This window comes from Schistocerca gregaria, chromosome 2, assembly GCF_023897955.1.
Source record: "Schistocerca gregaria isolate iqSchGreg1 chromosome 2, iqSchGreg1.2, whole genome shotgun sequence".
NCBI lineage: Eukaryota > Metazoa > Arthropoda > Insecta > Orthoptera > Acrididae > Schistocerca > Schistocerca gregaria.
Window position 1 is genome coordinate 387,599,261 of NC_064921.1, and position 24,293 is coordinate 387,623,553.

At 37.7% G+C, this 24,293-nt stretch overlaps 1 protein-coding gene and 1 non-coding gene across 3 annotated transcripts in view; both read right to left on the reverse strand.

Annotated features, from left to right (window-relative positions):
- The window catches only part of LOC126321023 (obscurin), a 790,459-nt gene that overhangs the window by 20,924 nt on the left and 745,242 nt on the right, over positions 1 to 24,293 (reverse strand). For both annotated transcript variants that reach the window (XM_049994141.1, XM_049994140.1), the window contains 6 exons: positions 19,915 to 20,059; positions 19,630 to 19,824; positions 18,311 to 18,423; positions 18,049 to 18,204; positions 6,807 to 6,952; positions 1,957 to 2,121 (listed from right to left, as the gene is read on the reverse strand). In XM_049994141.1, coding sequence (XP_049850098.1) covers positions 1,957 to 2,121; positions 6,807 to 6,952; positions 18,049 to 18,204; positions 18,311 to 18,423; positions 19,630 to 19,824; positions 19,915 to 20,059 — 920 coding nt within the window. The remainder of the gene's footprint in view (positions 1 to 1,956; positions 2,122 to 6,806; positions 6,953 to 18,048; positions 18,205 to 18,310; positions 18,424 to 19,629; positions 19,825 to 19,914; positions 20,060 to 24,293) is intronic.
- On the reverse strand, positions 10,324 to 10,398 carry Trnat-ugu (transfer RNA threonine (anticodon UGU)). Its single transcript has one exon. It is a non-coding gene; the product is annotated as a tRNA-Thr (tRNA).

The following is a 24,293-nucleotide window of genomic DNA, read 5'->3' on the forward strand; positions in this document are numbered from 1 at the left end:
TCTAAGATCATCCTACACATCTTGCAAATACTAATGATTTTTAGATATTTAAACCATATTCTTTGTTCACACCTGTAATATATTTTAGTAAAAGTGATTTATGTTCCTCTTTCTTACACAGTATTACCTCTGTTTCTTATTTACATATTGTGCCAGAAGCAAACAACAACATGGATACAAAACACTGGTCAGCCCCACATTCACAATCTCTAGACAGAAATGCCTTCTCTGGAAATTAGTTCTGTTCCAGTGGCTCCAAAATTGAGTTGTTTGACTGACTTCCAAGCAATCCATTTTTCTTAAGATATAATTCATGTTTTCAGGTGTTGTGTTTCAGCATTCTACATTTGTAATCTCATTTCCTATGGTGATGCTACGAGTTTCCTCAGTTGTCTTGAGGAAACTGTTGCTCAGCTTCAGTTGTGAATGTGCTTGCTAGCAGCTAAACAGAAGATGAGCTTCTGAAATTGCTTATTCTTCTTTTACTGGCTACTATTTCTCTTCAAATATCAGAAAGTATGGGTCTAGAGTAACAATGAAGCTTTCCTGTAGGAGTGGACTGCAGACAACCTTTACTGTTGCAACATACCTGATTATTAGTCACTCCTACAATTTTGGTATGGTGGGATCTGTACCATACAGGGCATTTGTATTCACTTGTAGAGTAGAATAAAATTAGTGAAGAAGTCCTTACAGTTTCTGTTTGTGCTCTCCAGCTTGTTTCGATTGACTTGCACTCAACATTATTTTTAGCAGATACTTTAAAATTTGTATCTGGACAATGCTGCTTAAAACACAAGGCACAGTCCAGTGTAAACCCCAGGTATTTTGGAATTGCACAGTGTTCCTGTGTTATCTTCTAAGTAGATTTTTAAACTATTTTATGCCCTCCCAGGTCCTCAAATGAACACATTAGCTCGCACTTTAGTGGGTTCAGTTTGAATTGATTCTCGTCACAATACGTGTAGCAGGTGTAAAAGGTTCTACTGTTTCGAATTTCCTGCCTTGTGCAGTGACAAATTAGTATGGGTGCTAAACAAAAATGGTGCTAGCACACTTCCTTCATCTGCTTCTCTGGCCCTTGAATTCCATGTGGAAGATTCTATTCTTGGGGAGATTTGAGATAGTTCAGGTTCATAAATAAACTTTTGTGATGATGTAAACATTTACCAATAAAAACAATGGTTCACATGATTGTAAACTATTGTAAGCTTCTGTAGCAAATACAAATACACTACAATATTAAAGACACTCCCTGGCAGATTAAAACTGTTTGCCGGACCAAGACTCGAACTCAGGAACTTTTGCCTTTTGCCAGCAGGTGCTCTACCATCTGAGCTACCCAAACATGACTCACAACCAATCCTCACAACTTTACATCCACCAGTACCGCGTCTCCTACCTTTCAAACTTCAAAGAAGCTCTCCTGCAAAACCTGCAGAACTAGCACTCCTGGAAGAAAGAATATTATGGAGACATAGCTTTGCTGCAGCTTGGGGGATGTTTCTAGACTGAAATTGTGTGGAGTGTGCACAGATATGAAACTTCCTGGCAGATTAAAACTGTGCGCCAGACCGAGATGGTAGGGCACTTGCCTGTGAAAGACAAAAGGTCAATGTGACAAGATTAATTTTGGTGCACTATTATCTGCACAGTTTATTAGAGAGAGAGAGAGAGAGAGAGAGAGAGAGAGAGAGAGAGAGAGAGAGAGAACAAAAACCCTTTTATGTAAAGGCCACACCCAGTATAATATTCTGAACATCGCTGACATTTATTAACTACTGCAATAACATGTGCAGAAAGAATACATTCTCTTCTTTTTTAGGATAAACATTGCAGTTGTATTTATTAACCACGTGGCCTCTAAAAGAGAATTGTATTTTAACCACGCAGTGTCACATGTTTGTACGGCATTTGTTGCCTTAATTTTTCTAATACTGTTTACACTGCATTTACCTGATTCCTTTGTTTTAATTAGCTCTGTAGGAATGCCCTTTTCACTCCAACCAATGCGATTTCGAGCAGAGAGCCTAAATTGATAATTTGTTGTTGGTTTTAAGTCATGCACAAGGAAAAATTCATGATCAATGTTGTTTGCAACATCCAGCCACTCAACATTATCTGTAAAAGAATACACTTATGAAAACATATAAAACATCTTGTGTATAGAAGATAAAAAAAATGACAAAACATTTTCCATAAAATTCTTCTGATAGGTTGTCTGTGTCATATTGTAAAATTATGAACAGCTTTGGCCACTATTGTAAGTATACTACTGAGGCAAGTAACTCTCATATACTGTTGCCACTCTTGCCCATTTAAAAGAAGCACAAATAAAATTCATTTTTTGATTGAAAGATATAGGAAGTGATTGAGATAGTTAAGTGACCCTCAAACATGAACTGCAAAGATGGTTACAAGCTTTCTTCATCTTTGCTGCCAGTGGTAGCCACTATACCTTTAGCCACCATAAGGGCAGACTATATTCGTGAGAGTGCCCCAACAAATGTGGCTGTAAACACTTCTATGGAAGGCACACAACACATTGACACATCCTAATTGTAATCAAACTCCATGGCATCATCTACACATCATGAAAGCAATTGCTCTTGATGGGCCAATAAAAATCTTTCTCATCTTAGACACAATAAAACAATCAGCTTCCTTCATCTCCACTTGTGACATTCATTTATGTGATTACTCTTATCCACATTTCTTTTAAGAAATTAGATAGGGTTACAGGTGAAGATAGTACATTAGAGCTGAAAGTTTCATTTCTTTAGTAGTATTATATATCGTGATGAAGGCTAGTTGCAATAGTGGTAGAAAGATAGAGTCTCATTTTACATAATGTCACAGAATACAACCTACAAGAATTTTATGGAAACTGATTTCAGCCATGAAAAGCTATGAACATACATGAGAGAGCTTACAAGGAATAAAATGCTTTTGGGAACAAGGTAAGAATTGAATATACTATGTGAAGCAACACATGCCATAAACTTTTTGATATGAAACTATTTCCCATAAGCAACAGCATAAAAAATATTTTTAAAAAAATCTACTGTATGAAACATGTCAAACAGTCATGTCTCAATAACATACTGTGTGACCCAAAAGTTTGTTAACATTTGAAAATTTGATGCTTCATGGTATAATGTAAGCAGAGCGATAAAAATTGATATGGGGTTTTGTTGAAAGAAAAAAAAAAGTTAAAAAATGATCAACAGATGGCACTTCATATGATACAAAAGCTATAATTAGCCTAACAACTGATTTTTAGCAAAGATGATGTGGGACAGTGTTGTGAACAGCTCTGTGTAGCATATCAGTAGGTATGGTGAGAAATTGTCTTCTTATGTTGCCTTTTATCATACCTAATGATGTCAAATGATCATCGTATACTTGTGACTTCAGGGTAAGTCCACAATCAAATGGAGTGTGATCTGTGGATGTGGGAGGCCAAGCATGATGGAAGTGGCAGCTCAGCACATGATCCTCACCAAACATGTGCACAAGAGATCTTTCATATGTGTAGCAATATGGGGTGGAGTGCCATCCTGCATAAAATTTGTACCTTCCAGGAGATGCTCATCAGCCAGGTTAGGAATGATGCAATTCTGTATCTTGCCATGTATTTTGCTTCTGTCACACTGATATTTTGAAAAGGAGCACCCTACATTTCCTTAGAGAAAAAGTGTCCAATAATGAATGATGTGTTAAGTCCACACCACACCATGACTTTCTTGTCATGCAATGGTGGTTTCCATGAAGGTTCTAGGATTCTTGGTAGCCAAAATTCAGCAGTTGTGGCTGTTGACAGATCATAGGCATGTGAAATGGTCTTTATTGGTCCACATTATGTTAGTCAACCAATTGTTATTTTCCCCCATTTTTTGAAGTGCCCACACCCCAAATGTTGTGTATCATAAAATTGGTGACTACCAGTTACCTTATACTCTCCAAATGGTAGTGCCTGGAATGCTGGTGCAATGGGCATCTTCACTATATGGAGATGAACCTGATTATGTCTCCATTTCTATCCAAGCAGCAGGAGCACTTGTGTCTGATTACCCACTATGAGGCCAATTACGTTATCAAACCTTAACTTCAAATTTCATCATCATTTTCTTCACAGTGACACTTGTCACAGGACCTTTAGCCGTTAAAGTACCTTTCTTATGGTGATGGGATCCTAAAGCTGCACTAGTGGATTCTCTATTCTTATAGTAAAGCTTCACTGATAATGACTTTTGTGGTAAAGTCAACTTGTGATGATTTTGCTCGCACATTTGACTCTCACTACAGCTCATTTTATGCATAATTCTTATGTGGCATCACCAATGTGTTACTGTCCAGCACCATCTGTTGGCCAGTTTTTGCAGTCATTTTGATTTCAATAAAACTTCATGTCATTTCAGGCTTGTGTGTCAATTTTCACCTCTCTACTTACATTATTCCATGAATTAGTGCATTTTCAAATGTTAATAGTCTTTTGGGTCATCTTGTCTTCTTAAATATTTTATGAACTAAATGGACTCTTCTTATTTTTAGTCTACAATATTACATACAACTAACAAAAACAAACAAAACTGTTATTAAAAGGAAGCAATGTTATATTACTATTTCAGGAAATAACTAAAAATGCTTACACATGAACATTCACACTTCTGGGCCAATCTAGTGATGGCTTTTAAAACTGCAGTAAAGAGGTAGTTCAAAATTAAACAGAAAATTATATACTGTGAATGGTGAGCATCTCAGAGAATTTTTGTAGGTGTGGGATTTGAGTAGTGTATACTGGAATGTTCCCAGAATGATCTTTCAGTTAAAAACTGCAAGCACTATCTATTACACTCAAATGTGCTATACATTATTCCTTTCTAAGTGATTGTCATTTTCTCTGGTGTCTATTCTTCAATCTGTTTCTTGTTGTTGCCACACCTATCACTGTCAGAGAATGGAACAGTGTGTAGGTACTATGTTTTGCTCTAATATGGGAGAAGTGTTTTGGAAATGTTTGAAATGATGAAGAGGAAAATAGTGATGACTGTTTGTTGTGGTGTAAAAATAATTTTGTGAGGGACCACAGCTGTTCATATTGGCCTAAGGAGTGGTCATCAACCCACAAAGAACAAGAACACTTCTGAAATGTGCAGGATCTTACTTGGCAGGACTAAAATGTGGCATTTCACATAATAGGAAATCAGTACAACATTAAGAAAACCCTTGTTAACGCCATTTTTCTTGACGTCCTAGGGAAGCAAAGTATATATGTGAAAAATGTGAACAACATTTCCTCACCAATGAACAGAGACAGTTATGGATGAAGGTGTGTGCAAATTTTATTGAAATGTAAATATGATGAATCCACAAAATGTCAAACGAATAGCAAAGTTGAATGAATAAAAGTTTTTGAAGACTTACATCTGCATTTTATTCACCTATTCTAGAAAATTCCTGATCAGACTGTGTATGAACATGAAGATTGCTTTAATCATTTTTACTTCAGACTTTATGTTTTACTTCAGACTTTTGATCCAAAAGTGTGCTTGAAAAGACTTGGTAAGGAAGTGGGCTTTGCATTTGGGCAAAGGAGTTCACTTGCACTCTCTGAATGATTTATGAAAACAAAAGGAAATACATGAAAGCACAACATCAGATCCTCTCTGTGTGGCATATACTTTTATCATAGCAGAGCAAGATGGCAGTGTTTGAGGAAAGACAGAATATCTCAGTTCTAGAAATACTCACAGAAATTGCACGAAGGAAAGCAAAAATAAATTAGATTGCCCATGTCACACATAAAATAATATATATTTGGTTTTGTAAATCAATTTACAGAAGTCTTTTCAGTTCTGGGTTGTGTAAGATCCCTTTACTTGTCATTCTGACACAAATCTCTTTTCCCTCAATTGCTTATCAACTTATGGATAGAAATTTGATTAGTATAAAGATGAATCAAATATAAATGGGATCTTATTAAAAACGTATTGTAGAACAAAAGGCAGTTACAATTTATTTTTTGATGTAGTGCCTCATTTTAAAAACACATTTTCTCTATGAGAAGGAAGGTTTTCTATCACAGCATCATAGAATGAAGCTGGTTGCACCAAGAGCCAGCTGTGCAAGAATTCCTCAATGCCCTCATCATCTTCAAATCAGTGCCCTCCTAGAGCTTCTCTAAGTGAACCAAACAAATGGAAATCGCAGTGAGATAGGTCCAGGGTGTAAGGAGGATGATCAAGTTGAATCCATCTGGAACACATTTTAGGGAACTGCAGTTCATTTGTGATAATCACATGACAGCTTCCATAACTTGCACTGACATGTTCTGCAATGTCTGATCTTCTCACCCATTGATCACCTTCAAGAATATCTCGAACCACACCAATGTTTTTGTCTGTAATGCTAGTCTCAGTACGGTGATCGTACTGCTGATTTTCCACACATTCTCAGCCTTGACAATGTATGGTCACCGAACTGTGTAGGAAATCTCTGGAAAATTTCCATGGCTTCAACTCCTTCATGAGCAGGACATTTTATAATTATGCATTGCATAGTGGAGAGGTGCACCTGTTGCTCCAACATTGTGAGGGTTTCTGATGAAGCTGATGGACGTATGTAACAGCTGGTTCTCCCCACTTCTAACAGGCCCACCCAACAATACTAGAAGCAAATGTCGAGCCCTACCAACTGTTGATGCTCAGGAACAAAAATCCCATTTATATTTGTTTCACATTCGTATTTGATGATTTCCATCTTTTATACTTTTGTGATGAATTTGTGGAGTATGGTCCTCTCACCTGCTTCTTTGTACTGTAGGCTGTAACATAAAACAGCAGAATTTCCATCATCTTTTGGCTGTTTCCACCTCAGCAATACCTCTGTGTCAGATACTTCTGATGCTTCTGGAGAATCTGGAGAGGATGGTACGCTCGCCAGAACAATTCTGCAATAATAAATTAACAGTTTATATGAAAAATGTCATCATGATTGTATACATTGTTGGCTTTAGTAACATGTGCACTTAATTATACTATCTACTGCATTAAGTTGTATTTCTTTGTCTTTTACTCTTACATGCCTGCAATGCATGTGTGTTCCAGGTGAATCAAGCGTCTATGCTGGACAACGTGTCCAGCATTGCAATAATAAATTACATGCACAACCCTTCCTTGTGAATTTACATATTAGTGAAAAACGTATCAGAATCCCTACAGTAGTTTCTGAGGTTAGCCTGAATGTACAGACAAAAAAATGCCATGGGGAACTTTGTGGCACGATGGCCTGCAGCAAGTCTTTCAATGGAATGCCACATCAGCAACCTGCCCCAGTTATCCAACCAGGGAAGGGGGACCTACAGTTTAACAAGGAATAGGAACCATGTACTGCTTCTGGCAATCTTCACATCATTGAAAGATGAATGCAAGTTAAAAGACAGACTAAAAACCATGGTCCTAAAACTTTCAATTTCCAGGCATGTGCTTTTCTGATAGACCACCAGGCCTGACACATACTCATCAAGCTTCACTGCTCTCTGAATTTATGACAACTGTTTACTATTTTTCCTGACAGATACCATTTGTAGCTGACCAGCTCATAGCTCTCATCATTACCACAAGATGTCACTACAAGTGCCAATTACATATGGAAAATGTAACAATACCAATATTATATCCTCATCATTACTTAGCAATAAAAATTACACACACAAACTTTCATCGTGAATCAGTCTACCAACTAGAAAAAACTACATGAAAATCCCCACAGTAGTTCCTGAAATTAGCCTGAACATACAGACTGAAACTGTGGTAGATGGCTTTAATTTATGATACATAAAGATGCTTGTTTTCTTTACCACTGGGTTTCTGAGATGCGCTGTCTGTTACTAATTGTGGTGGACATGGGATGCAAGGAAATAGTTGTAGAGTAAAACAAAGAAGGATAGGAAGTAGCTGGTCATATGAAACAAATAAAAGAATTTTAGTTGAGGACAGAGCAATTTAATACAGTGTACTGTAAGTTCTTTACAGTAGGAAAGATGTGATAGAATGTAAATACTTTAAGAGTAAAGTAGACCACTTACCAAAAAGCACAAGTGCTGAATCACTGACAAGCAAACACAAAAAAGAAAGAAAACCTGCTAGTTGTTGGGATGAACCTTTTCTTGAGATAGAGTACAAATGTGGACTAGGGTAGGTTGGGATAAGGTGGATTTTATGGGGTGAGGTGTGTAGAGGTAGTGACAGGCAGGAGGAAAGAAGAGAGGTTGGGGGTGGGAAGCTAGCAGTTCAGAGAGAGATAGCTGATTTGCTGGATGCAAATGTAGAAGGGAGAGGTGGCAGGCGCACAGGCTAGGCATGTGATACATGGATGTCTGAGACAGTCAGGAGCAGAACATGATGAATGTAACATGGAGACATGAATTGGGAGGGGGTGCCAGGACAGAGGAAGGTGAAACTGTTATGTGGAGAGTGTGGCACAGTTGGTTAATGGAGACTGAGACCAGGAGGGTTGTGGGAGCAAAGAATGTGTTGCAGGGATAATTCCCATCTGTGTAGTTCAGAAAATATGGTGGTGAAGGGAAGGCACCAGATGGCCTAGGTTGTGAAAGAGACACTGAAATCAAGCATATTTGTGCTCAGCTGCATGTTATGCCACCAGGTGGTCTACTTATTCTTGTCCATAGTTTGGTGGTGACCTCTCATTCTGGTAGGCAGCATGTCAGTTATTATGCTGACATACAAAGCTGTGTAGTGATTGCAGCAGAGGGGATATATGACATGACTGCTTTCATAGGTGGCCCTGCCTCTCATGGAGTAGGATAAGCCTGTGACGGGACTGGAGTATGGAAGTGCTGTGTGGGTCGATTTGGCAGGCCTTGCACCTGAGTCTTTGACAAGGATATGTCTCCTGTGGCAATGGGTTGGGAGTAGGTGTGATTCAGGGATGGACTAGGATGTCGGGTAGTAAGTCCCTCATATCAGGGCATGATGATAGATAACCAAATCCCCAGCAAAGAATATGGTTCACTCATTTCAGTCCAGGATGATGAGGGGTTGCTCCTTTGTGGCTCACTCTTGGGGGTTGCATGAGGAATTGTGGGGTTATGCCTGTCTGTGAAGGCCCTCATAAAACCTTCAGCATACTGGGCAAGGGAATTTCTGTCACTGCAAATACGTCATCCAGAGGTGGCTAATCTGAATGGGGGGGATTTTTTTTTCAGCACTGAAGAGATTACAGTTTCATGATACAGGTACTGTTGTTAGTTAGTGGATTTAAATGTGGATAGATGTATGGATGGAACCATCAGAGAGCTGGAGGTCAATGTCCAGGAAGGTGACACATTGGGTTGAGGAAGACCATGTGAAGCGAATGAGAGAGAAGGTGTTGGGTTGTGAAGCAGTGCAGACAGATTGTCCATGAGTCAACATCATGAAGTTATCATTAATGAACCTCAACCAGACAAGGGGTTTTGGGTTTTGGTAGGCTAGGAAGGTTTTCTCTAAATGACCCCATTAAAAAGTTGGCATAGGAGGGTGCTATGTGGGTGCCCATGACTGCTCTGCAGATTCGCTTTAACAAGCGATGCTGATGCATCCAGTCTGCTTGATCCTAAGGGGAGAAGCCCAGAAAGTTGTGGCACTGGCTGTAGGGTGTGCCCACAATTCAAAACAAATCTTGTATTTGTATATGGAGTGCAAACAAATTTCTTACTGTTGCTTAATGCTTATGGTAATCTTATTGTTATACCAGATGGTCCCATTTTTTATTTTTCCTTACTGATTCATGTTTTCTTGTGTTATTAAAGAATCAGTTTGAATAATCAAAGGACTGGTTTTTTGTTCTAGTGGTTACATAATTCTTATATATATGCAACAGTTGTCACATTTTTTCAGCACCTCTGTTTAAATTGGAGTGTTGGTGCCAGTCTCTCATTAATCTATATTGAATTCATTTTAATAGTTTTCCAATGAGTTAATTGTTTGTATCAGATAGTTACCTTATATAAATGTGTATCTAAACCTGTGTGTCAATTTACATTCACGTGTCACTACAAGTACATATCACCAAGCATTTTCTGCATTTACTCAAGTATCCTTTTATATTACTCCTGTATCATGGACAGGTTTGCTTATGAAAATAAATGGATAACTGAAGTAAAAAGATGCTTAAAATAGTTTATTTTTCCGGCAGGTTCCTTTGATGACTTTCCAATCGCCGAAGTGAGATGATACTTTTTTCGAAAATAGAATTATATTAATACCATCAGCTGCGCATGGGCATTGATATAGATCAACAAGGACAGGTGAAAATGTGTGCCCTGACCGGGACTCGAACCCGGGATCTCCTGCTTACATGGCAGACGCTCTATCCATCTAAGCCACCGAGGGCACAGAGGATAGTGCGACTGCAGGAACTATCTCGCGCACACCTCCCGCGAGACTCACGTTCTCACCTTGTATGTCCACACACTACATTTTTAGTGTCACACCCCAACACACTCATTACTCATGGAAGACATTCTTCGAAGTCCTGTAAGAGTTTGGGGAATTTGTGTGCATCCGCACAGAAGAAGGTCATGGCCGGTATTGCCACAACTATATACTTATGTGATGACCTGCAGCCGTCTAGAACAAAATTAGAATTATATTAATACCATCAGCTGCGCACAAGCTTTGATATAGAACAACAGGACAGGTGAAAATGAGTGCCCCGACCGGGACTCGAACCCGGGATCTCCTGCTTAAATGGCAGATGCCCTATTCATCTGAGCCACGGAGGCACAGATCATAGTGCAACTGCAGGGACTATCTCATGCACGACTCCTGCGAGACTCACATTCTCACCTTGTATGTCCACACACTCATTACTCGTGGAAGACATTCTTCCAAGTCCCGTAAGAGTTCGGGGAATATGTGTGCATCCGCACAGAAGAAGAAGGTCATGCCCGGTATCACCAGAACTATATACTTATGTGGATATGGTGTCTGTTCTTCCTGACATGTCCGAAGGAACAGACACCATATCCACGAAAGCTACTTTTTTCATCTATTCCAGAAACAGAATTTGTCAAATTCTGCAAATACTCTCTGTTCTAGTGTCAGTTCCTTCTCCTATGAAGTAAATTTCTTTCCAGCAAGCATGACATACAGAATAACTGTGTATTATGAGAAGAAGGTGAATGATAGATCAAACTAAATTTCAGTGGATACGCTGTTACAATTATCAATGATGATGTGTTGTTTAGGATATCTTCTTCATGAAAGAAAGCTTTTCTTGTACTACTACTTGACATTTTGCACCCTACTTCCAAATAAAACTATTAATTATGGCCAGCAACACAGACCAGTTATCATTTTGTCCAAGTAATCTTTGAGGTTTATACCCAGAGTATCTGGCAAAACAGTGACCATGAGTTTCCAACAAATGAAACTGTTCTTTGGTGAACTCTCAAATCATCTTTGCCCATGATTTTGATTACTGTTTGTGTTTGAACTTTCGCGTGACATGATGGCACCCATCAAAATGGAAAACTAAATATGTGTGATGCAAATGATGTTTTACATAATAATAAGTGTAGGAATTGCAAAAAAAGATGATGAAAAGATTGAAGTGTTCACAGTGCAGCGTTTGGCTGCATGAAAAATGTGCAGGAGTCAACCTTAAATACCTGGAAGAAACAACAACCTGGCTATGTGCTTTGTGCACCATGGAAGTCACAATTGTGCAAACTAGACTTAGAATGGAGAAGTGAAATAATTAAAGACATTCAAATGCAGTTGCACCTTGAAAAACAAACACTTGATCAAACCAACGAGCACTTATTGAGTATTGGCATGAGTGATGATCTGCTGGTGTCATCAGATTTGAATGAAATGAATTCTCAAAATGACAAGTCTGATTTTGTGTTTCCTAAAAAAAAAAAAAAAAAAAAAAAAAAAAAAAAAAAAAAAAAAAAAAAAATATGGCAGAGTAAAATCCCAGGAACATCACAATATCTTACTTTCAAATAAATTTGAGGTGCTAGTCTTTGCTGAAAATGGCAAAAACAGCAAAAGTCTGTTCCAGGAAATGTGAGTTGTGGATAACAGACATACAAGTATACAATCTAAAAGTGGTAAGAATTGTGAACACAGGACTAGATGAGTGCAATGGCAGATGGTCATGGTTGTGGATTTACTCATCTTCTCAGTGAACAACCCACAGTAAATGCAAGTGCCTTCATAAAGCCTGGTGCATCTATGTCCGAAATATGTAAACACACATGGTTCACTGATGTAGTAAGTTCTTCCTCACAGGTTTATGTTGTGCTCTGTGGTGGATCAAATGATGTAAACAAAAACACAATGCAAAAAGCAAAACTGGAATTAAAAAAGTGCTTAGCACAGCTGACGCACACAAATGTTTCATGCTGAACATCGCACACCAATACAACTTACTAGCGTGGTCATGGTTAAACAAGGAAATTAATGCTGTCATGAACAAATATCAGCATTATGAAAATATTTCAAAAATGTAAAAATCCTGGATGTTAGCAACATCAGCTGCAGATTCCACACCGCACATGGGATACACCTTAATAGCCAAGGGAAAAAACTAATCATTAAAAATATAAATGATAATATCAACAACAGGAATCAAGTAAGCAAAAGCACAATTCTCTTAAGCTGGCACCCTCACAGCACAGCTGAGACAACACCAACATGTCCATTTTTACTACGAAGAAACCTCAGAATTTTTATGGTGAATCACACAAAGGATGTGCAGCATAAATCATCTGATGCATTTTACCGGGGCAGCTAGATGGCAGTAGTCAAGAATTGTGTGTCCAACCAGCCAGACATCAAAACAAAAAGTGTGTTTTTCTTGCATATTAAAATAGAGTCAATGAAAAATAAACTTGAAGAAATTGAATACTGGTTGGAAGAACTAAATTGTGATTTTTTGCTAGTAAATGAACACTGGGTAATTCATAGTGAACTTTAATTAAGTGTACCTTATTGATACCAATTAGCAACATATTACTGTAGAACAAATCTGAAGCATGGTGGTGTTTCAATCTTTATCCGAGAAACAAATAATTTGGAATCTGAAGTGATACATATAATTTTTCTATGTGTAGAATCAGTTTTTGAAATTTCATCAATACTGACAGCAAGTCAAGAACTAATAGCTGTATCAGTGTACCACTCCCCAAGTAATAATGAAGAATTATTCGTAGAAAATATTGAAAAACTGATAATAATGCTCTTAAAATATAATAATTGCAGAGTTCTGATATTTGGTGATATAAAATAGACATTAGGTAAAAGACCACAAGTATCTATTACACACATTAAGATCACTTAACTTCTGTTGTCTAAACGATACACCCATCAGGCTCAATGTACGCTTAGATAATATAATCTGCAACGTTCAGCTACATAAAACTGAATTTGGTACTATAAACTTCATATATCAGATCACACAGAACTGTGGCTTAGGCAGCCTCTAAGCAACAAACCAGACAGTTCTTCAGCTGAACTAGGAAGAGTAATAAGGCCACTCAATTAACATAAACTGAATCAGTTAAAAACAAATCTTAATCACATAAACTGGGATACAGTACCCAATTATGATGTGTCTGCTAATGAATCAATGAAGAAATTTCTAGAGTTGCTAGTAGAAAACCTTGACCCAGATTGTCCCAAATATAAAAAAATACATAAGGCAGCACCAGAGTAATAAACCTCAGAGTGCAACAAATCAAGCTGAGAAGAAGACTTACACAGCAGTGAGGAGATAGTATTGATCTGAAATTAGAGCAGCCAAGAGGTAACCCAATGACAGTTACATAACAAACTCGACAAAGAAGTGTAAAGCAGCACAGAAAGTTATCAAAGCAGAGATAAGCTTTGAAAATATGTACAACACCATTCCAATTCAACCAAACATCTTGAGTGCACACTTTACCAGTTCTGACTCAAATTACAAACTCACTGAAGATGCAAATAAAACTGAATTTTTGCTTCCAGCTCTAGATAGTAAGCAACATGACAACTTCTGCTGCTCTCATGTAACCTACAGACAAGTTAGTGAAGCAACTGCTAAACTTAGCAACCCAAAAGCAGAAGACTTCTATGAACTTTCAAGTTATGTAATAAAAAAATTTAAAGAAAGACATTATAGTGCCACTAACTAAAAACATCAACCAAATGCTACATGAAGAAATCTTCCCAAATTGCCTAAAATTACTATTGTAAAATCTATCCATAAGAAAGAAGATGAAACATCTCCTGATAACCACATCCCAGTTCACTCATACCAATCATATAAAAAATAATAGAATATTGTATGCACAAACAGATTAACCAGCTCTTTGAGAAAAATAATCTACGTAGCTCCTCACAATATGGTTTCAGACCTCATCTTTCCATTGTCAAAGCAGTTGAGACTCTCATCACAAAAGTATATGATTCTTTTGTGGCTAAGAAAACAACCTGTACAAATTTTCTAGATTTGAGGAAAGCTTTTGATATTGTCTCCCATAGTGTACTTATCAAAAAGCTGCAGTACTACGGAGTTGGAAAAAATCCCGTCACCTTATTGCATCATACCTAACCAACAGAAAGCAGATGGTATCTATATACAACCAAAGATCAGACTTCTTACCCATTACAAAGGCATTGCATAGGCTCAGTAGGAGATCCATTCCCATTAATTGTACCTATAAATGTCTTACCCTTGCCATGTCAGGTAGTATTATATGCAGATGAAACAACTCTAATCACACAAGTTGATGATCTAGAGGAGCTGCAACGTAATGTAAATGTAATAATGAACCAGTTCACTAACTGGTTCCAGGCAAATTATTTACAAACTAATAACAATAAAACTGAACACACTATTTTTGATTTAAGTGTTTCCAATGAAGATAAATTCCAAGATTCTCTTGGAGTAAGTGCTGCTGTACACTGATTAGCCAGAACATTATGACCACTGTCCTGCTATCAGTGTAAACCCATTCAGGTGATGGCAGCGTTATCTGGCAAGGAATGACTGCTAGTCAGACACAAACACGGTGCATGTAGTATCAATGAGTTTGATGTCCGTGTGTAGAATGGGAAAGGCATGTGATGTATGTGAGTCTGATCAAGGGTGAGACTTGGCATTTAGTGTTTCAGAAACTGCACAGCTTGTCAGGTGTTCCAGGAGTGCTGTGGTGAGTATCTTCGGCACGTGACAAAACCAAGATGGAACCACATCCAGACATTGTGGGGTCGGGTGCCCACCCATCATTACAGATGTTGGACATTGTAGGCTGGGCAGACTGGTTAAAGAGGACAGGCTGTGAACTGTGGCAGAATTAACAATAGACTTTAATGCTGGGTAATGATGGGCCTCCACAGCCAATGAGCCATGTGTGTGCCAATATTAACACTATGACATCAGCAACTATGACTGAAATGGGCACCTGACCATTGGCACTGGGCGTTGGTGCAGTGGTAGAGTGTTGCATTGTCTGATGAATAATCCTGATACCTTCTTCATCATGTCGATGGGAGGATGCGAATCCATCATCTTGCATGGGAACAGCTTCTTGACAACTGTGCTGTGGGATGGAGACAAGCTGGCAGCTGTTCCATTGTGCTATGGGGAACATTCTGATGGGTATCTATGGATACAGTGGAGCTCATGTAGTGTACCATGATGGCCAAGGAGGATACACTTGCTCCTACGAAGGCTTCTTTGCTTCTATGCCATGACATGTCACCACTGTTATCCATGCCAAAGGTGTACATACTGACTATTACGTAGGGGTCATAATGTTCTGGCTGATTAGTGTACATCTGATAGCCATTTTTTTGCCATTTCAATACAATGTTTGAGTTCCACAGGTAAGGTGGGAGTCAAAAAATGCAAAATGTGCATATACTAATAGGGCTTTGCTTACATTATTCCTAGGTTTGTACAGCAAATAAATCACTAAAGACAGTTTTGAGCACAAATCTTCTGTGTGACCCATCCAGCCCATTACACCAATAACATTTAAAACATTTGAATACGAATAAATTGCATTCTATTCTACTTTATTCTACTCAGGTTTCATTCACATTGACAAACTGCACAAAAAATCCTACAGACTCCACCTAAATATCTGTTTGTGAAAAGCCTGTAATTTCATTTCTCAGCATATACAAGTTTTTTTCATGTGCAATTTCTTCTTCTTCAAAAACAATCACATGATCAAACCAATGAGCACTTATCGAGTATTGGCATGAGTGATGATCTGCTGGAGACATCAGATTTGAATGAAATGAATTCTCAAAATGACAAGTCTGATTTTGTGTTTCCTAAAAAAAAATATGGCAGAGTCAAATCCCAGGAACATAGCAATATCTTACTTTCAAATAAATTTGTTTAAATGAAGTGAACTCATTCCACTGTGATGTCTACAATATCAGCACACTGCGTACATTCATCTTATGATCTTCTATTAGCACATCATGTTGATCTCTTAATGGTGTCATTAATAGCAGAACAGAGATTACATGAACTTGTGAGATAGTGCACCCATGTTTAAGATCATTAACTCAGAAGTACATATTTTGCAGTATCAGAGCAATGTTTGTATGAAATTGATTTAATTTGGTTTTGATTTGCACAGCTACTAAATTCTTCAAATGAAAATGTTTAATTACTACATGACACTCAATTTTCTCTGTTTTGTGTGTTATCAGTCACACTAAAAACTTCAGGTTCTTACCTCTTTAAACTTTCAATACAAGCATTACAAGAGATGACGTTACTAACTCTGAGATGCAGTTTAAGAAAATTTCCACATTTGCTTAGTAATTTACTTCATTTATCTATTTGTACTTGTACGCGAGTAAAAATGCTTACATGTTATAGTATACATGGTGATTATGAGCGAAAGTATAAGCAAATAAAATTGTTATGCAATTATAACATATAAACAGTAAAATAAACTTCAAGGGTTTGGACCAGAAAATCCCAATGAGATATTTCAGTGCAATGGGCTCCCCAAAATTAAAACCCTGTATGTAATATTCTGATGAAAAGTTAACTATTTGTTACTCTTCACTGAAGAAACAGTGAGCAGAATGATTCATTTAGGTATGTTACAATTGTGATTCCTAGCCCAAGCTGAACCAGAGAATATCATTTGTAACAAGATGGTGCATCTTCTTAATGACATAATTCTGTACATCACTCAGTACACGAAATGTTTTCCTGTTACTAGGTTGGCCATAATGAACAGAATGACAGGCTAATCTGTTGGCTCACAAAGATATAGTTGACTAAAACACGCGCAGTTATAGATAACCATTTGTATATGGAGCTACAATGCAAACGCTCATACCAAGGTACACTTTGTTATTGTGGGTAACTGTCTGTTTGTGATTAACTGGTTTCATCCAGCATGCAACATGTGAAATGCTCTTAGAGCTTCATCTGTTGTTAATAAAGGAGTCGGCACTTCTGTCTATCAAACACAAGATACATCTTGAGAATGACTGAGCACCCCATTTTGGACACCTCTTATTCCACAATTCTCTCCCAGTAGTTACAACGATATCTGCACCAAATACAGGACTCCCAGATTTCCTTCCACAGTGTGAGAATACTAGATGTAGTTGATATCTCCGATCAATGTCCATAAGTCCCTAGACTTCTACCACTTTCCTGGAAACTTTGTTCATCATTATCCCTTACACATTGCCTTCTTCTGTTTTGCAGGCACATGTTTCTACTGACGCCGATTCAGTTTTTTCACATGGTTATGAGTTTGTATCTCCTCATTCACTATCATTTTGGCCTTTTACCTGACTTCTTGTATGATGCCTTGATATTTATACATTCTGATTTTTATTTTTAGTATTTCTTAGTATGTTGGATACCAACACTCAAGCTATGAATATTTAAAACTGTGTAACATACAAGATTTTTTGACATTTTTTTAAAAGCCTGCAACAAGTACAGGAAGCAGTATTACGAACGTGTGCCAACAGCAGAGAAATATTATGATCTAATACCAACCGTGTCCTGCTGATAGCTTGTCCTACTCTGTTACGAGCAACAACTTTGTAGATTCCCACGTCAATATGTAATGCTGGTTCTAATCGCAAAAATGAACGCCCTTCTTCATCTTCTCTCACCTTAACACGGTTGCTCTCTAATACCACCTGATCATTCCTGGTAACAAAACATAAAAATCAAATTGTACAATGATTCTACAACTACTACTAAAATTTTTATAATATTTTCAATGAAAATAATTAATAACCAGCAGGTGACATACTTGAACCACTGAACAACTGGTTTTGGATCGCCAACTACAAGGCATGATAATTCAGCTGGCTGATCCTCAAGAATTGGCACAGGAGTCTGTGGTTTTTCTCGGAAGAATGGAGGCTGCAAGACATACCAAAATTACCATTACTTTAAAATACCTACTTAAGTTAGTAAGCGTTATACAGTAAAATTGTTCTGTGGCTATCGTAAATCTCTCACCAAATCCAGTAAAATATACATATGGCAATGGAAAGTCCTAGGTGGAACACAAATAATAGGAATGAAAATCACAACTTTCTGTATAGCTGAGGTGTTGAATGTTCGGTAGGTACACAAATAAGACTGAAATTCAGTTTTGTGCATGTGCTTATCAACCACTCAATGTCTCAGTTACATGGTACATTGTTACTTTTATTTCTTGCATTCGTTATATTTCACCACTACAATCTACTTCATTTTAAATAACCAGAGAATTATTTTTCTTACTCCTATGACTTCATAAAGACATTATCAATTGGTGAAATCAAACAATAGAAAGTGTAGGATCAAATATCAACAATATTAACAGGATAGATTGCTACTCACAAGAGATGTTGAGTTGCAGACAGGTACTACGAAAAGACTGTCTACTTGTCACGCTTGTCTGCAACTAAATGTGTCATCTTTATGGTAATAGTAATCTATCCTTTCAATAATGTTATTTACTGGTGAATTATTTCCAGGTGAAAATAAGGATATCATGAGGACTACTGGGCAAAAGTAGTAAGTAATGTTGGTATTTCAGTTGCTGTAACTTAGGGAAACTTGGGAGTCAGAAAAAGATGGAAAAACTTGAAGCGACATAAATGTTTCCTTAGTTACTTGGCATAATGAGAATGTTGTAAGAAAAATATATGAAGCTGAAAGATTCTACCTACAGCTCTAACTTGCACAAAGCAGTTAGTCGGTTAGGAGAAGGAATCAGGATGGAGGTAAAATGATCAAGAAAATTTTGCTAAATATAAACCTCGAGAACATACAAGCAAATCTTCTGTAGAAAAAGTATTTATTTATTTTTCAGGAAAGCAGTTCTTCAGAAAAGATAGGTAAAAAGTTCCTTTCACTTTCAAAATGAATCTGAAGCATTTGCCACCTGATGAAATGGTAAAAAAGGATTTTTATACAATTATGTGGAGTTTTAGAGAACAGACCACTTAGTGCAAGAGATAATGGCAAATATGTACACAATGAACAAGGAATATTTTTCTATCCCTTTTAAGCTAACAGTCACTAACATCTCTAATTATTAAGCAAAAACATGCTAAAGGTAGTACTTGTTTTAGCTACCTGTCCTTCTCTCTTGTATTCAATTATGGCCTCTGCTTCTGCATGCCCATCCAACCTAGTTCCAAGCTCATGTCTTAAACGCCGAAGTGAATACACTTCCCCTGAGCCATATTTATTTATGCGTTCTTTTCTTTCATCATCTATTTCTTCATCCATAACATCAGTGAAACGACGCCGTTCTCGTATTACAGGTGTCTGTGAACAAAGTTTATTTTTTTATTGTTAATAAATAATAATATAAAGGGACTCTTTTTCTTACACACCTATAAGGTTATAGACACTGACCCTCCAGTCATATGGAGCAGTTTCAGTCAAGTGTGCTGAATAACCAGGAGCCCTGTTTGCTGCAACTTTCATGTATTCTCGCAATCGCACGGGAAAGTCGACATCACGCAACTGAAGCAGATATGTATCAGGACCATACTGGTAGCTGTAACAGACAATGTACATAATCAGGAATGCAGAAAACCATGCAATTTATGTATGAGTATGAAAGTGAAGCAAAATGAAGGTACACATGACCCAGTAATATTCATATGTAGGTGTTCTTGGTGAGTTGTAACTTTAGATTTATTGACACATTACTTTTTGTACAAGAATGCACAAAAGCAATTCTTATTTGGAAATCTAATACAGAAACGAAACACTAAGCCATTTGCAAAATGTCCCGGTAGTCTGACTCTTTGCATTGCCATCTCAATCAGTAAACACCATGGAATATCAAAATTTACAATGACATGCTTAAAATGCCACAGGTATTGACGGTCAACATGAAGTGTGAGGCCTAAAGGATGTGGTTACTTTTTTTCAATGATGCTGCATATGGAGAGAATTCAAGCTTTTAAATGTGCACAAAATTCCATTCTCTTTGGTGTTAGTCACCCCCATGCGTATGTGCATTTGTCGTGCTTTACATTTCACATTGTTTTTGTGAGATACATTGAAGTTGCAGGGTTCAATTTTAGCATGGTAGTGCAATGAGAGATACAAAATTAGCTACATTGCAAAACCCGCACATTTATCACATTTATACTTATGTATATAAGGTGACTCCCAGCATTTCCTTTCTCATTGAGTAAAATCAAGTGCATCACATAAATTCATTTTGAAAACTTAGGTACAAAAACTTCACACAAAACTTAAACATGTTTTTCATGTTATGTGATAGATTGTATGGTATTGAATGGTCAGTTGTCAACATAGCCTGTGCTTTTCAGGAATGTGATAACTATATTGTGTACTGTAGTATTATGTCACAAATTGTAAACTTAACTGTGCTTTTCAGAAACTACAGCTGTAGTATTCTCATTTACAGCTAGCAGTTCCCAAATTTTGTAATATGTTTATCTGAGAAAGGTATATTTTTTAGAAGTTTCAGACACTTGCAAAAATGTTGGTAAGTTGTGTGTGTTTTGAATAACTCTTTTGTAGTAAATTTGTGTTTGTGATTTACAGTTACTGAAAATAAGTAACATCTCATGTCACACCAGTTCTCTTTTTTAATAGGAGAGTATATTGTCAGCATTTGATGTAAATTAATGCTACTGTTGAATTTTGTTAGTGAACATACTCTGAAAATCATTTCTGAGAAACAGTAAAATTTGTACTCATCTGGACCCACTGAGTTTATATCTCATATCAAAATACTATACCAAACTTTTTACCTTCCAGAGATAACCTGAAGATGGCAATCACACTGAAAGAGGTCTATTGTAATAAACAATATAATCAAACACATTAGTGTCTTGACCTCATAGCGTAATGGTAAAATTTGTACTAAGATATCTGTTGTCATAATTGATATCTTGGTTCTTGCCATGAATCAAAAAGCTACTGGTAATACTTGTAGCATATCAGACTCATAGATTAAGAGAGAGTCAGCAAATTTAGTATAAAGTGATTTGTTTACTATTCTATAAAATACTTGTTAACCGCCCTGTAAAATATTACACCAGGCATAATGCAGTCCCATTGTGTTTGCTGTTCTTGGGAAGGGGAGGAGTTGGTTTCTATTGGTAAGCAGCTGGAAATCACCCTGCCTACTGTCACACAATTAGAAGCAGCTGCAAATGGGTGTTTTGGGAGAGCTACCAGGAGCTGTGAACCAGAGATACCAAAAGTACCGCAATTACTATCCTCTATGTGGACACTGTATCTCCTGCAGAAAACACAAAACCCATCATTACTTGTCCTCTTGCCTATGAGCAGTGTGTCAATGGTGGGTCTAGGCCTCCTCTATAGTGGAGACAGAGATCAGGAAGAACTCAGGATCTTGCACCCACCCAACTAACCAATAGGTTCACAGTGCTGTCTTCCACTGAAACTGAAACTGGGCCAGCGAGACTCGCTGCACCTGTTAGGAACACTTGCTGTGTTCTGTGTCAAGGGGCAGTGAACATAAAGGAGTTTGGGTCTACTAATAGTTGGCAGTTAAAACGTTTGTTAAAAAATTGTACATCTTAGGGAAATGATAGCAAGGGATGGGAAAGAACACTGGCTGCACTTAGTGAGTGTGCCTGGGGGCCCCAGTCAGCATTTTGAAGAGGATATTTCAGCAGTCATTGAAAGAACAGGGTGCAACCAACTGCAGACTGTGTTGCATCTTGGAAAAAAAGATACCTGCTGTCTGGGCTCTGAGGTCACACTTAGATCATTCCAGCAACTAGCAGAGAAGGTTGAGAATACCAGTCTTCCTCATGGAGTTTCAATAAAGTTCACATTCTGTGGTATTGTCCCCAAAACAGACTGTGGCCCCTTGGTTCTGAGTGGAGGGGAATGCTTTAACCACGAACACCAAAAGTTCTGTGTCAAGCTAGGCTGTGACGTCTTAGACTTGTGCAACAAGGTTAAGAGTTGGAGAGCCCCCCTAACTAGTTCAGGCATGCAACACTCATCAGAGGCAACTACCTGGAGGGAGGAGGGGGGGTGCATACAAGACTTTTTTTTTTTAGATTAAGAGACTCTTCATCAAATCCAGATAAAAACAACTATAGGAAAACTTAGAAGTATTAGGGTAAGACCAAATGAAATGCCTCCCACAGATCGGAGTATCAAAATCGTAGTGCTTAACTGCCAAAGCATTTACGATGAAGTTGCAGAGTTTGAACTACTCATAAAAAGCATTGAAACTCATATAATACCAGGCACAGAAAGGTTCTTAAAACCTAAAGTTGACAGTAGTGAGATCTTTGAGGAAAATTTAAGCATACACTGAAGGAATGGGGAGATGGAGGTTATATTTGCTATAGTAAACAAGATATTGAAATACATGTTGTTGTTGTTGTTGTTATTGTCTTCAGTCCTGAGACTGGTTTGATGCAGCTCTCCATGCTACTCTGTCCTGTGCAAGCTTCTTCATCTCCCAGTACCTACTGCAACCTACATCCTTCTGAATCTGCTTAGTGTATTCATCTCTTGGTCTCCCTCTACGATTTTTACCCTCCACGCTGCCCTCCAACGCTAAATTTGTGATCCCTTGATGCCTCAGGACATGTCCTACCAACCGATCCCTTCTTCTAGTCAAGTTGTGCCACAAGCTTCTCTTCTCCCCAATCCTATTCAATACCTCCACATTAGTTACGTTATCTATTCACCTTATCTTCAGCATTCTTCTGTAGCACCACATTTCAAAAGCTTTTATTCTCTTCTTGTCCAAACTAGTTATTGTCCATATTTCCCTTCCATACATGGCTACTCTCCATACAAATACTTTCAGAAACGACTTCCTGATACATAAATCTATATTCGATGTTAACAAATTTCTCTTCTTCAGAAACACTTTCCTTGCCATTGCCAGTCTACATTTTATCTCCTCTCTACTTCAACCATCATCAGTTATTTTACTTCCTAAATAGCAAAGCTCCTTTACTACTTTAAGTGTCTCATTTCCTAATCTAATTCCCTCAGCATCACCCGATTTAATTTGACTACATTTCATTATCCTCGTTTTGCTTTTGTTGATGTTCATCTTATATCCTCCTTTCAAGACACTTTCTATTCCATTCAACTGCTCTTCCAGGTCCTTTGCTGTCTCTGACAGAATTACAATGTCATCGGCGAACCTCAAAGTTTTTACTTCTTCTCCATGAATTTTAATACCTACTCTGAATTTTTCTTTTGTTTCCTTTACTGCTTGCTCAATATACAGATCGAATAACATTGGGGAGAGGCTACAACCCTGTCTCACTCCTCTCCCAACCACTACTTCCCTTTCATGTCCCTCGACTCTTATGACTGCCATCTGGTTTCTGTACAAATTGTAAATAGTCTTTCGCTCCCTGTATTTTACCCCTGCCACCTTCAGAATTTGAAAGAGAGTATTCCAGTCAACATTGTCAAAAGCATTGTCTACAAATGCTAGAAATGTAGGTTTGCCTTTTCTTAATCTTTCTTCTAAGATAAGTCGTAAGGTCAGTATTGCCTCACGTGTTCCAACATTTCTACGGAATCCAAACTGATCCTCCCCAAGGTCCGCATCTACCAGTTTTTCCATTCGTCTGTAAAGAATACGCATTAGTATTTTGCAGCTGTGACTTATTAAACTGATAGTTCGGTAATTTTCACACCTGTCAGCACCTGCTTTCTTTGGGATTGGAATTATTATATTCTTCTTGAAGTCTGAGGGTATTTCGCCTGTCTCATACATCTTGCATCTTGCTCACCAG